Raw genomic sequence first — 17,064 nt, forward strand, 5'->3', positions numbered from 1 at the left:
ATTTTCTTATTACTAGGATAAAATACAGACCAACAAAACAAACAAACCCTGCATAAGGAAGAGGGTTTTTATTTTGGCTCTGGTTGGAGGGGATTGGTACTCAGGGGCAGAGTTAGTCTAGAGTGGGAGCAGATACATTGTGTCCAGCCTGGAAGCCAAGAAATCCATGCTGGTGCTCAGCTATTTTCACCCTCTCTTTTTTTATTCATTATGGGACTCTAAGGAATGATGCCACTCATAATCTTCCATTGGTTAAACCTTTTTGGAATCCCTCATAAGCATTCAAGTTAACAATGAAGCCTAACCATCATAGGGATTGTGGTGAGCAGCCGCATGGGGCAGTGTTATGGAAGGCCCTGGGGATGTGTTTGCAGAGACCTGGGATCTGATCCAATGGTTGATGGATGTTTAAAGAGAGAGTAAGGAAGGTCTAGGTGTCAGCTTTCTGGTTGCAGGTAGGCTAGTCCGGAAGAAAGCTGTAGCAACCGTCCCGGAGGGAGGACATAGGGTTGACAACGGGGAGGAGTGAGTAGATTTCTCAGGACCTTTGAAAGACTGGATGTCCGTTGTTGGGAAGGGAGAAGAGGTGGTAGCCATAGTGATGGCCAAGTTTCCGGCTGGAGCCGCTGTTGGTTGGGAGGGTAATAGTTAAGACAGAGAGGAAGGAGGAGGAACAGCCTGGGAGGACTGTGGCCACTTAAGTGGAACAGGGTGAGTTTGGGAGACGTTAGAGTAGAACTGTCCATTGGCTAGCGCCCAGGGGACAGAAGTGTGGGCTAAAGACAAAGATTTAGGATGGATGAGCCATTAATATGGTGAGGTCATGCAGAGAGTGTGGGAAGGACTAAAAGAAGACTTCCGGGGGTCACCAGAGGCCACTGCAGGACACTCAGAAAGCCAAGAGCAAGGCATTGCCTAAACTGAGGCTGAGTAAGTGTACTAAGCACTGCTGTAGGATGCCCTTGGGCTTCAAGACCCTCACTCTCACGGGTCCCCTCTCCTAACACGGCTGGAAGGCGATTCCAAAATCAGCCAAGGCGAGATCGGGCTCCGCCCCATCTGGAGCTGAGTTTAGCTAGGTCGTCGGGTTTTACACACCCTTGCTTCAGGCCTGCCTCTGGGCCCGCCCCCTAAGCATGTGCACCTAATATTTGTGTTAGGAGATCATGGACATCTTCCACTTCCCCAGCATTTCCTGTTTGACCGCATCTTCTCCCGCAGGGACCATCTATCGAGCTCTGCACAAGAGCCTATTCCCAAGGGTCTAACTATTGTAGCTCACCCTCTATGCACTTACAGACCTCTCAGCATAGGGGTTTCCCCACCGCGGTGCTGCGCCACTCAGCGCTGAGTGCTCGCAGGGCGCATGCGCATCCGAAAAGACTGGCCCATTTAGCTACTAGCCTAGTACAAGACAAAACCGGAAGTATGTCCAACTTTAGCACATGAGCTACGCCTGGCCTTTGTTTAGATTTCTGAGGCTGTGAGGTAAGGTTTTAGGTATCCTCCTGGTACACGGTATCAAAAGTACTGGGGCATACGGGTTTTTATTTTGTTTTTCTGAGACAGGATCTCCTGAGTAGACCTTGATGGCCTTGAACTCATATATCTTTCTGCCTTTGCCTCTGGAGGGCTGGGATCAAAGACATGCATCATCACGCCAGGCTTTCTGGGAGTGGGGATTTGAACAGCTGTTTTGAGACAGTGTGGCACATAACTCAGGCTGGTCTCAAACTCAGTAAGCTCTCAAGATGACCTTGACCACTAGGGATGCAAAATGGCTATTTTGTTTCAGCCTGAGCTAATGGCAAAACCTCCCAACTGCTGTGTAATGTTCTTCATCACTCCCAGGATGGTCTCACCATCACCTCCCCTACTAGGCTGTTCGATGTCTCTGCTGACCTAACTCCCTAGAGCAAGAGGGATCTACATTATGTGAAGAAACTCCACCCCGACTGGGCCTTTTGCAGTGGGAGCCCTGCCCTAGTTGCTCTTTAACATTTTCCAGATGGGAATCAAGGGTTTCCAGGAGGCATCCTCGGGTCCCAGGCCCCAGAAGACCATATACACACAGTCAATTCTTTCACCATCATCCAACCTGAAATGGCCAGCTGAGTGTTTGCTGAAAGACGGCTACTCTCTGGCTAGCGTGGTAACACATTTATTAGTTCAGAGCTAGAAAGAGCAAGAGTCCAATAGCTTTTTCAGTAAAGATGGTCTTGTGGCTGAGCTTGTAGCCTGCCCTCCTGACTGTACAGTTTGCCCTGCTACTAAGGCACTTGAGAAATGGGGGAGCAGGGATGTCTCAGACCAAACTCCCTCATGATCCTGAAGGTGACCAGCATCATCCCACCTGTTCCCTGTAGCCACAGCTCAGCATGGAGAGCTGGCAGGGCAGGAGCTCCACAGGACAGAGAAGTGGCCCCTCGAGTGCTGGTGTCAGGCAGCACCACATAGGGGCTGCTCTTAGGAGCATTGCTTTGGATCAAGGTGTACAGGAATCCATGTTGAGGAAGACACTTGATAATAAGGCTTTATGGCCATAAGGCCCAGCTCCAGTCTGCCCCTCTCTAGGAGAGTGCTAGAAACTGGAGGATGGAATCAGGATCTCAGAGTTCTCTACCAAAAAAGGAGCTGACTATCAACACAGGGAAGAGCCTCCGTCCTCCCAGCTCCATTTCCAGAGAAGTTAATGCTTCTGCTTAAGCACCTCCAAAGAGAGAGTGAGATATTGCCAATAAAAGAATAAAATGTGCCACCCCCAGGAGATATCACCCTAAGAAGTCGGGGGGCAGTTGGAGCACACTCCCCAGAATCTATATGTGCTTCAGGAAGGCTTCAGTGCCCTGAAACCTGGTGCTCTGAGCAGGGTCACCATCAGCACCTTAGGAGCTGATCTGACTCAAAAGAGCTGAGAAGTCCATGTCCGCAATGGAGGAGAAGTCTTCATCCCCCGAGAGGCCATTGGGAAGCCCCGAGGTCCCCAGGGGTGTGGGAGCTGGGTCAGGGGGCCTCTGGGACCCTGTCATTAGGCGAGTTATAGCTTCAGGGTACTCCATCAGCATCGGCTCAGCCGTGGAATGAGACATGGACACACCCTGGTTCAGGAGCTGCTGAAACTCTGAGTTGTCGACAGATGCCAGATCTGTGAACACTCCTGGGTCTGTGCTGTTGCCAAGCAAGGCCCCCAAGTCTTCATCAGCATCGAACTGCAGATGTAGCAGGGCTTCCGACAACGTGCCTTCCCCAGCCTGGGTGCTCTTTGGAACAGGTGCAGACAGGGACTGGGGAGGACCGGGGGCTAGAACTGGGACAGGAGCTGGGGGCTGAGCTAGAGCAGGTACCATGGCTGAGGAGGGGACCATGGTCTGGGCCAAGACTGGGGCAGAGGATGGTGCCAAGGCCAAAGCCTGGTTTGAGATCTGCCCAGATGGTAACACCATGGGGGGAAACTCATCAAAGTTGATGGTGGTGAGGGATGTTGGAAAGGTATAGGGCTGGGTGGCTGGAGAGAAAGACAAAGAACAAAGGTCAGAAAGAGTGAGAGAGACACACACAGCCCCTCTGCCACCACTCAACCCAGCTCTGTGTTGCTTAGAATCAGTCCCTTTCTAGGGAATCAAAATCTGACCAGGCTTGTAGGGTCCACTTCCAAGGGCCACACTGAGGTGTTTCCTGACTCCTAGGGTTATAAAGCTCTCACCACTGACCTTTTAAAGTTTTCAAATTATAGCTGCAAAACCAGCTGAGAGGATAAACCACAGAACACAGGCTTGGTGGTGGGCATGTGTTACTTTTTTGAGCCACACACCAGAACTCACAACCTATTACTTTAAAAAAAAAAAAGTTTTTATTTGCGTGTGTTTTGCCTGCTTCTATGTATGGGCACTACATGCATGGAGTGCCCTGGGAGAGCAGAAGAGGGTGTTGGATCCCCTAGCGCTGTAGCTGGAGACACTTGTGAGCTGCCATGTGGGTGCTGAGAATGGAACCCAAGTGCCCTTAACTGAGCCATCTCTCCAGCTCCACAACTTATTACTTTAGAGGTGATTTCTTCTTTCTAAATTCAATGGAGAGCTGAGGGCAGAGACATTTCCAATGTCTGTATCTCAAGGTATCCAATTCAGGAATTATTTAATCCCTTGGTACCCAGTACTGAATCTAGGGCCTTTGGGTGCCCAGCAAGCACTCTACTTCTGAGCTGTACCTTATCCCTGCTTTTACTTTTAAACTTGAGACAAGGTTCTTTCAGACTGATCTTAAACTTAATAACCTTGTAGTTCAGGATGGCCTCGAACCTGTGGCCCTCCTGCCACACTCTCCTGAGTAGCAGGGAATAAATGGCTCAAGATTTAACTGGAGCATGGCTTCTGATTTCCATGGACATTAGTACCTCAGGAAATGGCTAATTCCTGTGCCACACTTTCAAAGCCTTGAGTTTATCAGTCTGCAACAGAGCCCTGGATGGTCCTGGCAGAGACCCAGGCCTCACCCTGAGAACCACAAGCCCCGAAGAGAGCAGGTTTCAGAACTCTGCAGGTGAGACCAATGTCTGATTAGGTCCCTTCTAGAAGACACTACTTCAGTATGAACAAACGAGACCCTCATTCTAGAAGACAAAAGGACTTCCTTACCTGGCTTGGGGACAGAAGTTGAGCTTCGGGAAGGCACAGCAATACGACGGTGTGGAGGCCGGGGTTCAGTTGGTCCTACATGGCAAACACTAGGTCAGCTTTCAGACCCCAGGTGTCCTCTCACTGACTCTAGGGCGGGGTCCGCCTGCCCACTCCTCCCCCTCATGCTCCCCACCTCTCACCATTAAAAGGACTCTTCTTCATGATGCTCTTGAAGGTCTCATAGGTCCTTTTGCGTTTCTCTTCAATCCGGTGGCGATCATCTGGGAAAGCAATGTGGACGGTAAGTTTACCTTAGCTGGGCTGCAGGTCTCCCTCCCATGGACTCTTCAGGAGGGTAGTGGGTCATATTTTCCTAAGACCTAAGTCTCCCAACCAATTAAGAAGGGATGTGTGACCTTCAGAGAAGGGTCTGTTGGTTAAATCTTCTTCCCCTCTTTGGTTTTTTGAGAGTCTCTCTATATAGTCCTGGCTGTCCTGAGACTGTGTAAACCAGACCAGGCTGACTTGAAACTCACTGAGATTCACCTGCCTTTCCTTCAAGGTGCTGTAATTAAAGGCCTAAGCCACCACAGCCAGACTTGTTGGTTGTTGACCCCAGGGTGACACTAAGTAAAGGAGCCCTGCTCTGGGGACAAGAGCCCGAGCGTCCCATGTAAGCTGCTCACCTAAGCATCCCCTAGACAGAGAGGGAGGCACTGTGGGCAGAGCATCACAGGCTAGCCTAAGGCCTCCAGACTCAGTTAGCTCAGGCTAGACTAAGGGCTCTAGACTCATCTCAGTTAATGACTTCTTCCTTTAGTTTGAGGTTCAGAATTACGTAGAACACCTCAGCTGCATGCCTCCTAAGTGAATTTCACACCAAACTACTAGTTCTTTCCCCTGTGTCTCTCCCTGTCTGTGCTGTCACCAAAACTGGAAACTAGAACTATTCTGAACATTTTTTTCTTTCAATCCTCCAAAACTAACTCAACACAACTTGCTGGATTTCCTCCTAGCTACTGGGGATGAGGAAAGACACAAGAGATTTAATCGTCAAAAAGGTGACCTTAAAAAGTACCAGGATCCAGAGAAACCTTGTCTTAAACACAAAACAAAAAAACAACAAAAAGTGCCAGGATCCCCACGTCCAACCTTTGGCCTGGTGAAATTGTCTCAATCTGCCCCTGCACCGTACCTTCCCCCACCCTGCCCTGCCAGGAAAAAAAAATACTAATTTATTACATTTATGTGTGAGTGGCCGGGCAGTGGTGGTATATGCCTTTAAGGAGACAGAGACAGATGGATCTCTTGAGTTCAAGACCAGCCTGGCCTACAAATCGAGTTCTAAGACAGCCAGGATTGCACAGACAAATCCTGTCTCAAAAAAACAAAACAAAACAAACCCCAAACCCCAAAACCATTTATGTGTGTATATGTGTTGGAGCAAGAGGAGGCCAGAGACAATGTGTGAAAGTCAATTATCTCCTTTTATCATGTGGATTAAACAGAGGTTCTCAGATTGGTTGTCTGGCTTTACCAGAACATCTTGTCAACTCTCTTCGTCTTTGCTGAGACAAGATCTCATGTAGCCTTGGACAGCATCAAACTTACTATGTGGCTGAGACTGACCCTGAACTTCCGATCCTGTCTTCACTTCCCAATGCTGGGTTACAAGTGTCAGCAGCACGCATGGTTTGAGGGCTACTGGGGATTGAATTCAAGGCCTCGTGCATGCCAGGCAAGGCCTCATTAAGCTACGCTCCTACCCCTCTCCACGTCTAATACTCTGGAAGCCAGACTAAGCTTCCAGAGTTGCTCACATCAAATCTCTGCTTAGAAATTTCAAATGTGTCCCTGCAGCTTTCAGAATGAAACCTCAGCCATGGCTGAGCCTAACAGGGCCATCCTTTGTCTGGGCTTGCTCACTGCCTGAAGACAGCTTCCATCACGATGTCCCTGAACAAGCTGTGTACCCTCCAACACCCCTGTCCTTCCAGGACTAGGCCACTGGAATGAAAAATACGCGTCACATTTTCCTCCCAGGTTAATGTCACCTCTGCCAGCTTCAGCTCTCTGAACTGGCACTTTCTCACTTGGTATATCATTTACATATCTGTGTCCTGACTGAGCTTGTGAAGAGTAGGGAATCTGATTACAACAAACAAAACAGGGCTGGAGAGATGGCTCAGTGGTTAAGAGCACTGGCTGTTCTTCCAGAGGTCCTGAGTTTAAATCCCAGAAACCACATGGTGGCTCACAGCCATCTATAATAGCATCTGGGCCGGGTGGTGGTGGCGCATGCCTTTAATCCCAGCACTTGGGAGGCAGAGGCAGGTGGATTTCTGAGTTCGAGGCCAGCCTGGTCTACAGAGTGAGTTCCAGGACAGCCAGGGCTATACAGAGAAACCCTGTCTCGAAAAACAAAACAAACAAACAAAATAGGATCTGATGCCCTCTTTGGGTGTGTCTGAAGACAGTAACAGTGTACTCACATTTATAAAATAAATAAATCTTAAAAATAAAGCCCACTTCTTTGCTCATGTGTCTGGTGTTTTGTCAGCACGTCTGTGCACCTTACGCATGAAGGCCCAGAGACTGGAGTTACACAAGGTTATGAGCTGCCATGTAGGGCTGAAAATTAAGCCTGGGTCCACTGAAGAGTCGCCAGTGCTCTTACCCATGTCTCCAGCTCCTGACTCACTTGATTTCTTATGTCTAGCCCGTGGGACAGGCCCTGCTTGTGCACTAAGCCTTGAGCAAAATTAAGCTGGGTCACATGGTAGTGACAAGAGACACATGGTAGTGACAAGAGACACAAGGTAGCAAAAAGTCCACAGAGCCACTGCCTCTAACTGCTAGTGAGTTCAGTGAAAAGTGCTGAGAGATTAAAGTCAAGTCGTTTACTTGCGCTCACCCTGGGCAGATCTAGCAGACCCGAGTATGGTGTCACTGTTAAATAAGAAGTGGATTCTGACTGTAATTACATGTTCTTTAACAATGGGGACATATCCTAAGGCATATTGTTTGGCAAATATGTCATTGTATGAACATCTATCTTATTATAGTGTGTGTGTACATGTGTATGGTGTGTGTACATGTTCATGGAGGTGCATGCATGTGTGTACAGATGCCTGCATGAGCATGTCAAGGCCAAAGCTCAACCATCCTCTTCTGCCTGATTTTTTTCAAGATTGATTTATGTGTCTGACCTGCTGTGTGTATGTGCAACACGCGCATGCTTGGTGCCCGTAGGGTTCTAAAGTGTCAGATGCCCTGGAAAGACTTAGAGATGATTGTGAGACATCATGATGGGCTGGGAATGAACCCTGGGACCTCTGGGAGAGCAGCTAGTGCTCTTAACCACTCAGCCACCTTTCCAGCTCCAACAACCATGTGTGTGTGTGTGTGTCTGTCTGTCTGTCTGTCTGTCTGTCTCTGTCTGTCTATCTACTTATGTCTGTCTGTCTGTCTGTCTCTGTCTGTCTATCTATCTACTTATGTATTTACTTGAGACAAGATCTCACTATGCAGCCCTGGCTTGCCTGAAACTTGTTATGTAGACCAGGCTCATCTCAAACTCAGAGATTTACCTGCCAATGCCTCCTAAGTGCTAGGATTAAAGATCAGCCATCATGGCCGGCTTCTCACTGAATCTGAAGTACTTCATTCAGCAAGGCTCTGTAGCCAATTAGCCATAGAGAGCCATCTATCTCCATGCCACAGGTACTCTGGTTACACATGCTACTGGAGCACCCAGCTTATGACATAAACATCTCAAAGTATACTTACGCAAGCTTAGACAGCTATGTCATTAGACAGAGCAGTCTTATGTGACCACCATGGTATACGTGGTCTGTCTTTGACAAAAATATTACGTGCTATAGACTATTGCATGTATAAATCTTAAGTGCTGACCTCAGACATCCAGCCCTGATCTTTCTCCTAGCTGGGGCACAGTGGCCTTGGTACTGCCCTCCCCAGCTTCACACCTGTGTCTGGCAAGTACTGGAACTCCATGGGCTCACTGAGCTCCCGATCAGAAGGTCGCCGAAGCTGCATCGAGACTCGCACAGGAGCCTGTAGGCTGGGGTCAGCATACGGAGGAGTCCGGAACACAATGGCCACTTGCCGGTGCACATCAGCTTGAGAAAAGGAGCCTCGTGCCTCCCAGCCTGGTCCCGTGAAATACACCTCAATGTCTTCTGCAGGAGACAGTGGCTGTATGGGTTAGTGTGTCTGACTCTCAACAGACTGTTGTCCTCAACACCTGATGCTTTCCCCTGTGACATCGCCCGCTTCCCCCAAAGCCACTGAGGTAGCTGGCACTCATCCCCCTGCTCGGCCCCACCCCTCCCCCTCAGTGCACAGAGTCCAGTGTGTACCTTTCTGCACCTTGTCACACAGCAAGAAGATCTCATCCCCACCAAGGCAGCTCCCAGAGTTTCGGTTTACTCGGCAGATCTTGAGCTCAGCAGTGTTGGGGGCACCTGAAACATCAGCGGTCTCAGGGTACCCCGAAGGAGCTGTACCAGCCACACCCAGCCCAGTCCTGTGTCAAGGTTGTCTACAGCCTGCTGACTACACTTCTGCGGACCGTGGCTATCTGCTGTGCATCTCAGCCAACTCACAGTCAGTGTCCCTGCCGTGCGTGCAGCCTGGCTCTAGGTAGAGGGACACAGAAAGCTGATGTCCCTGTCCCCCACAGACCTTCCAGTCCAGAGGAAAAACTCGACCACACCTGCCTCCCTCCACCTGAGTGGCAGGGTTTCAGCTTTTGGTTCATCCCTACCTTCCCTCCTCACTTCCAGTTCATACTGGTTTCCAGCCTTAGAATTCTGAAGCCCTTTTATTTTCATTTACCCTGCTGCTTGCTAAAGACTGCAATCCATCAATGTCAGCCCAGGTCATCTGAGAGCTTCCTGTGAGCTGCTACTGCTCAATTATTGCTAGCTAGCATTATCTGGTTTCTGGGAGCTTGTTTCCTAAAGTCCTGAGCACAGTTCTTGGCACACCAGCATCTCAACACAAGATATGAGAAACAGTCACTTCCCAGCAGGCTCCTGAGCATCCTGGAAGCTTCACAGAGGGCAGCTCTGGGTCCTCTCTGCCCTGCCCCCTGCAGCACAGCTGGATGGCTAAAGGAAGCCAGAGCTCTCCTCACAGGCCACACCCACCCCAGCCCCCATTCTCTTCCCAAGTCCACCCTCTCCCCTTACTGCGGCTGGCCACTTACGGTTATCAAAAATAGGATGGGAGAGGACAGGTGTCAGGCGGAGGGGCCTGCCTGATGGGTCCCGCACTGTCACCTGGAAGCAGAGGCGCACTGCGTTCAAGTCATAGTCCCCACGCTGCTCCTCTATGGGAACTGTCAAAAAAAAAAAAAAAAGTGGTGGAAGGCATAGGGGTTGGCGGGCAGGAGCTCTGAGGGACAAGGAAGGCGGTTTGAGGAGATGTAAAATAGAAGTCTAAGAGGAGGAAGGTCTGAGACCCATCACGGCTTTCCTGTGACCTGGAATACACGACCCCTCTCTAGGCCTGACTCTCAACCGTAGACTATGACTATGTACCAAGCTGGCAGCAAGGTTCCACTTGTACTGTTGGGTTGGCCATGGAGGGAGATGAGCACCAGAGGCCCAGGGAAGGTGACAGAGATGTGTACATCACAGGAAGGCCAATGTCTTTGCCCTTTGCTCCTCCTACCTTGAAAGGGGTTGTTGTTGGTCTGGATGCGTTGGCTAATGGCTTGCTCCAGGTCTCGCTTCTTCACACACTGGATCCCCAGGTTCTGGAAGCTAAGGCCTCAGGTATTAGTTCTGTGTCTCCAGCAGAGCCCCTTCTTGCAGCCCCACTCCCCAGCTCACAGGTCTACACTTCCCACTGTGCTGCCACGAAACCCACTCCTTACCCATCAGCAAGTCTCTGAGGAACCTGGCCCACGCCAGCCTCCAAGCCAGTGTCCTACCCTCAGCCACAGGGGCTTCCTTTCCCATTCCTAAGGACACCAAACTCATTTCCTTTTCAAGGTACTTCTTTCTGTGCATGGAACGTTCTTTTGGGCTTGTCTGCTTTTTCTCACCATTTAAGTGTTAGCACAGAGGCCTTCAATAATCCTCTAACCCAAAGTCATGAGACCTACATAGCGGGACATGGTGCTACATGCCTATTACCCTTGGAGTTGAGAAGCAGAGGCGAACCATAATGAGTTCAAGGCCAGCCTGAGCTATGAGACTGTCTCTATGTCATGAGAGCAGCCTCCTCCTTCTAACTTATTACTGTGTTTTCTTCTCATCATGGAAATTATAATTCTCTACTAGTATCTTGTCTATCTGTACAATTATCACCTGGTTTTTCCAACTAATATTTAAGCTCTAGGAGAGTCCATTATGGATATCTTTCTGATACAAGAGACTAAGGGACTGGCCTGTCCAGCTCTAAGGGTTTGTGGCTCCAAGATGGTAAGGAGTTCCTATCTGTTAGAGAAGTTAAGACAAAGGAAGTCTGTTTGCAGCACTGGGGACAGAGCAAGGACTCTGGATTCTGCCTGTGTTTGGAAGAGTAACACTGTAACAGCCGCCTGGCTTGCCTGCTGCTACCCTGCCTCCTCTCCTGACCTCGCACCACCCCCAGCCTATCCGGAACTCACCTGTGGATGCAGCGGTCTGGGCAGAGTTCAGCCTCATAGAAGCCATCACGGCAGTCCTTCCCTACAAGTTCATGTGGATGAGGCCGGTGAGGTGGGTCCTTGGTGACCAGGGAGATTCGAACTGTTCCTGGTCCTGTGTAGCCATTGATCTGTCCAAAGTACAGAGTACTCTAGAGGCCAGCAATCCCAAATCTGGCTCCTAGACACAGGGCACGGTGGCAAGAGGCAAATCTGCTGGGGCTCCACAGTGCCTTCCAAACACCCCTGGGCACTCCTGCTTACCTTGATGGTGGGGTGTGTCTTAGTGGTGTCTGTGCTTCTCTCCCCAGGAATACTGCCTGCTGAGCGACCCTCGCACTTGTAGCGGAACCGCATGCCCCGCTGCTTGGGCTGCTCAATGATCTCCACATAGGGCCCGGAAGCCTGGGCTGGCTCTGTGGGTGACATGGTGGGCCATCAGGTGCTGCTCCCACAGCCCCTACTCCAGGACAGCCCCTACCTACTGAGGATGGATGGCTCACTTACCCGAGGGAAAGATGAGAGGAAACAGATCTGAAAGGGAAAGACAAGGCACACTGTCAATAAACTCCCGTGTCCACCCTCACCAGGGACAGCCTGACACAGCCAAGATCCCTCCCAAGGAAACTGAGCCAAGACTCTGAAACCTGCCCTGAAAGAGGCCGGGTAAAGAAGGCAGCAGCATTTCTCTTTTAGAGAAAAGGGGCATAGAGGCATTTGAGGAAACTGAGTCAGTGCCTGTTTTATGTTCATAAGTGACACTGAGGAGGGGTACTATCCTCCTCTCCTCTTCAGGGGAAACTGAGTCAAGATACTTTCTCCCTTACACGGAAAGGAAGGCAGAACTCATCGCACCGACACGGGAGGGGGTGGGGGGAAGCCAGAGGAAACTGAGTCAAGGTTCACCCGTACTCCCACCCAGGAGGGACACGGAGTCAAAGCGCCCTCCACTGAGAGGGGTAGTTGAGTCAGACCCCTCATAGCCCGCCCCGCCCCGTGCCACCATCCGGCCTGCCGCTCCCTGCGCAGCAACCCGCGGCGCAGAAAGGGGCGGAAGACGGCGCGGGGGGTGGGGGGATCCCACCGCAGGCCCCGGAGCTCTAAGGCAGCCATCCCGTGAGCCAGAGGGCAGCCTCACCGTCCATGGCCAGGGTCCCGGGGGCGGGGCCGGGGTCGCAGCTGAGCCCACGGCGCGCTAAAGCGAAGCCATTCGCCAGAGGCGGAAATGCGCGGCGCGCGCCCGTCGTCGCGTCACTGCCCGGAATCCGGCCGCGCCTGCGCGCTGCGCCGCCGCCACCGACGCGCGTGGGGGCCGAGAGCAGGTGCGCAACTCACGCTGGGCGCGGAAGGTGCGCGGCGCGCGGGCGGGGACACCGGAGCGCGGCGGCAGGACGCCGAGGCTATTAGTCCCGAGGCCCGCCCGACTACAAGCCACTCCCGGGCTGCGCAGCGCGGCTCGCTCGGGGTCCCGGCCCCGCCTGGAGGGCGGGCCCGCGATTACTCACTCTGTTTTTAGGGGATTTCGGGTCCCGTTCCCCGCCCCGCTCTGATCTCAGGAGTTTGGTGATGTCACCCAGGCCGGGTCTGGAGCAGAGCCAGGGGCTGCTGGCAGGCTGCGGCCATTCGCCCTGCGCAGGGAGAGGCCCAGGCCTGCTGCTCCCGCGGAGGCCAGTGACTGAATTCCACATGTTTTCCTAACCGTGCAGAGCCTTCTGGGGACCGCCGCGCCTAACAGGCCATATGTTCCCTAACCTAGATCCGGCCGCAGGAGTGCTTCGCAGAGCATGCTTCATCAAGGCGTGACTGAGGCCTTGGGGTAGAGGGGCAGACCGAGAACTAGACACCTGTACCTCTAAGAGTCCCTAAGAGCAATGAATGCTGGAAGATTCCCAGGGCTTCGTCTCCGCAGCTAGGTGCTTAGGAAGTCTCCGGAACCAGCCAGGGTTCACACCACTTGCGCATCTCCTTGAAGGCCTCCCAGGAGCCCGGGCTCCAGTAATGAAAGCGTTTGTAGGGAGCAAAAATTGCCATCTAAGCCAAGAGCAGGTGTGCGGATTGAGTGTGGGGACTCTGGCTGGAGGACTCAACATATCAGGCTGCCTCCACAGTGTCAGGAGGAGGCTCCTCCGCCGGCGAAGGCACACGGAAGAAAGACTTATTTTCTCTAAATTGGGAAATCATGTGGGAATTGGAAAAGATTGGAAATTCTGACTTGCTTTCCCAGGCTCTGAAAAAAAACAGGAAGACAAAAGTGAAAATAGTTACCGCCCCTCCCACTCATTTCAGTTTCTCACTTGGCACAGACTAGAAAAGGCAGTTTGCTGTTTTGCGGGGGCGGACGTCAAGGCGACAGAATGAGTTATGGTCTCCGATTAGTGGCACACAGTCATCATTGATCCTCACATGAACCACTTTTAAAAACTGACATAGTTACAGTTTAAGTTAATATGAATACCAGTGTACTTACTGAAAGGTAAGAGCTAGAAATGAGAACTCAGAGTTCTTGCTTAACATTGCAGGAAGCTCTGGGTTTGATCCCTGACTCCAGGATGCTACAGTAATCTCAGCATTCATGGGGTCAGAAGTTCAAGGTCATCCTCCTCTACATAGTTTGAACCCATCCAGAGCTACAGAAGATGCTCAAAAAAACAAAAACAAAAAAACAACCCCCAAACCAGGATGGCTACAGGCTGGAGAGGTGGCCCATCAGTTAAGAGTCGATAATGCTCTTGAGGAGAACCAGAGTCCAGTTACCAGCAACTGTAACAGCAGCTTCAAAAAACCTTACACCCTGTTCTGGGCTCTCGAGAGCAACTGCACTCACTTGTGCACATACATACACACATAATTAAAGATAAATATGAGTAGGGCTTGGTAGTGCAGGCCTTTAACCCCAGCACTCTGGAGGCAGACTCAGGAGGTCTAGTTCGAGGCCAGCATAGTCTATACATAGTGAGTTGCTAGACAGCCAGGACTGTATAGACACTGTCTCAAAAACAAATGAAAAAAAACATATGGAGCTTTGTTTACGTAGAGAGCTCTGGGCCAGGCTACACAGTGACATTTTGTCTCAAAGGGGAGGATGGGTAAGAGTATAGCTCGAGTTACAGCACTTCTCTAGCATGCTGAAGACTCTGGTTTCTATCCCCAGTACTCCAGAAAAGAAAAAAAAGTCAAATAAATGAAGGGGATGCATAGGACACTGACATCTCTCATCCCCCCAAATGTGTCCATTGAGTTCAGGCCTCTCCTATCCAGATTTCTGCCCTTTAAAGAAAAGCCTATCCACATACAGGTCAGTGTGCACCTACGGGAGCCTGCCACCGTCACATGGAGGTCAGAGGACTTGCCACACTCATGTCTTTCTCTTCACTAAGTGCCCTGGGAGCAAACCAAGATCATCAGGCTTGATGACAGGTGCATTTCTCTTTTGTTTTTTTCGAGACAGGGTTTGTCTATTATAGCTTAGGCTGTCTTAGAACTCAATATGTAGACCAGGCTAGCCTCAAACACAGATCTGTAGCTGGTCTTTGCTACTTTGTGGGTTCTTTTTTTTCCCATTCTTTATCCCCTTTATTTCACCCCATCATCATAGATAGGAGGGAGAGAGGGAGAGAAGGAGAGATCAGAGATCCCTGAATCTAATTTCTTTCCTTTTGTTCTTCTTTGACCACAGCTGCTAACAAACTGAAACCAACATCCTAAACAACCACCAACCACCAGCCTTGTCTCTCAGGCCTAGCATTTACATACTCTCTGTCCTAAACAACCACCAACCACCAGCCTTGACGCCCGGGCCTAGCATTTATATACTCTCTGAAAAGTTCCCAGAGTCCCAAACATCACACAATTACAGAAACTATCTGCAGCTGGTGAAACTATGCATCTGCTGGAGAACAAGGCAAATAAATCAGTCAGCTGCTGTGCACAGTCTGAAGCAGCCCCGTATCCCACATCTGAGATTAAACTGAAAGACGTTCTTAACTAAAGTTTCAGAATTCTCAAAAATGTTACTACAGTTCCCCTCTTCTGTTTTAAGCCATTAAATTGTGCTGTGTGTATCAGGAAATTATAAACAGAGACATTTTCAATGAAGTAAGCGCTTTCAGGTCAGTGGCCAAGGTTTTCAGGAGACCACTCCCGCTCAGTTCTAATCTTTATCAGTTTTGATGATATTCATACTTTTTACCTCCTGTGGAAATATAAACAAATCCAAATCCCCAACACAAAACTTGATGGTTTCCATCCTGATATTAACACATCCTTGTATATAGGTTGATTTAATTCCACAGTTTTTTCTATACCCCAGTGTCTCTTGGCTGCTCAAGTACCTGCAATTTTTCTTTGGTCAAGGGCCATTGTTCTACTTAGACAGGTTTATCAGTAAATTATTTTAAGGATAGAGTCTTTGGTACTTCAGCAGTGGTTCCCCCTTTTAAATTTGGAGATCCAATCTCTGTTATACCCTGTGTTTGGACAACTGGCACAGCCTGGGGTTGTTTTTGATGACATGTATCAATACTTTTTTTCAGGAGCATGTACCATTTTACCCCTTATTTCATCATGGGCTGTTTCTAGGATTACAGGAATATTAATCTGAGTACCCCATTGTTGTAAAATATCCCATCCCCATAAATTTATGGTTATGTCAGCCACATAAGGCCTTAACTTTCCCATTTGACCTTCTGATCCCACACATTTAACCCACCACACACTTTGTTTTATCTGAGATAATTTTCCAAGTCCTAGAAACTGGGCATAAACCCTTTGATGTGGCTATTCTGAATTCCAAGATCTTTGTGAAATGATAGTTACATCACTCCCGGATCCACCAAACCTTCTTTGTCAATACCATTTGCTTGCAATTTTAATTTTTGCTTCTGATCATTACCAGTTGTTTGCTAGAACACGTCTTTCCTATTCTTCCAAACCCTCCTGCTCTTTCCACTGGAGTGGGCTTTACCTTTGATGGAGGAAAACAGCAGCAGCTGAGCAAACCTATCACCTGTGTTTGCATCTCTCTTTTTACATAGGTCATAATTTTAATTTCTACTTTAAAATTTTCATCTACAATTCCTGGATGCACAATGAATCCTTGGGAAGTCAATCCACCCTTTTCCAAGATCATCCCTACTGTCTCTGCGGGCAAGGGAGCATAAACTTCAGTAGTTGTTTTATATCATTGACTTTTAGGGGACAGTGTAAGATGTTTATCTATGGCCAAGTCTAGAGCAGCACTGCCTGCAGTAGCATGCATTACATCTCTAACATGGAACGGAGGTTTTTCAGTCTCTATGTTACTCTCTGGCTAAAAAGGCTTGTAATTTTTGTTTCGTGGCCCTGAGCTAGGCTTCCAAGACTGTTTCCCAACTGTAAGAAATTATCTTAAATATCTGTTTTGGATCTACACTCCTGAACTCAATGGCAGCCTTTGCAGCAATGCACAGACACCCTGGCAAGCCTAGGCATTTTTTTTTTTTTTAAAGAAAGTACCTGATCCTCTTTTTTTTTTTTTTTAAGATTTTATTTATTTATTTTTATGTATATGATGAGTACACTGTAGCTTTCAGATGCACCAGAAGAGGGCATCAGATCTCATTACAGATGGTTGTGAGCCACCATGTGGTTGCTGGGAATTGAACTCAGGACCTTTAGAAGAGCAATCAGTGCTCTTAACCACTGAGCCATCTCTCCCAAACCTAGGCCTTCTTTCGGATTGAGATTTAGGAAAACCATTTCCCTTAGAAATGGCTTGTTCACTTTTCAGTACAAAGTAATGTACTTCTC

General features: G+C 49.5%; 1 protein-coding gene across 1 annotated transcript; it reads right to left on the reverse strand.

Moving 5' to 3' along the window:
• Positions 1 to 2,145: 2,145 nt before the first annotated feature.
• On the reverse strand, positions 2,146 to 12,705 carry Rela (RELA proto-oncogene, NF-kB subunit). The gene is made up of 11 exons (XM_028770990.1): positions 12,416 to 12,705; positions 11,785 to 11,811; positions 11,542 to 11,693; positions 11,260 to 11,408; positions 10,317 to 10,408; positions 9,850 to 9,981; positions 8,999 to 9,103; positions 8,606 to 8,818; positions 4,817 to 4,897; positions 4,635 to 4,709; positions 2,146 to 3,505 (listed from the first exon to the last, which is right to left on the reverse strand). Exons 1-11 carry the CDS (start codon positions 12,420 to 12,422, stop codon positions 2,886 to 2,888), a joined length of 1,653 nt encoding a protein of 550 aa, XP_028626823.1. The 5' UTR covers positions 12,423 to 12,705; the 3' UTR covers positions 2,146 to 2,885.
• Positions 12,706 to 17,064: the final 4,359 nt, after the last annotated feature.

Source organism: Grammomys surdaster, unplaced genomic scaffold (genome assembly GCF_004785775.1).
Source record: "Grammomys surdaster isolate TR1022 unplaced genomic scaffold, NIH_TR_1.0 205, whole genome shotgun sequence".
In the NCBI taxonomy this organism is placed as follows: Eukaryota; Metazoa; Chordata; class Mammalia; order Rodentia; family Muridae; genus Grammomys; species Grammomys surdaster.

What these genes read in the sequence shown, in the direction of transcription:
- Rela (XM_028770990.1), bottom strand. An exon ending in GAAGAAGAGTCCTTTTAATG is followed by an intron (nt 4,710 to 4,816) that starts GTGAGAGGTGGG and finishes TTTGCCATGTAG; the next exon opens with GACCAACTGAACCCCGGCCT. An exon ending in AACTTCTGTCCCCAAGCCAG is followed by an intron (nt 3,506 to 4,634) that starts GTAAGGAAGTCC and finishes CTTTCTCTCCAG; the next exon opens with CCACCCAGCCCTATACCTTT.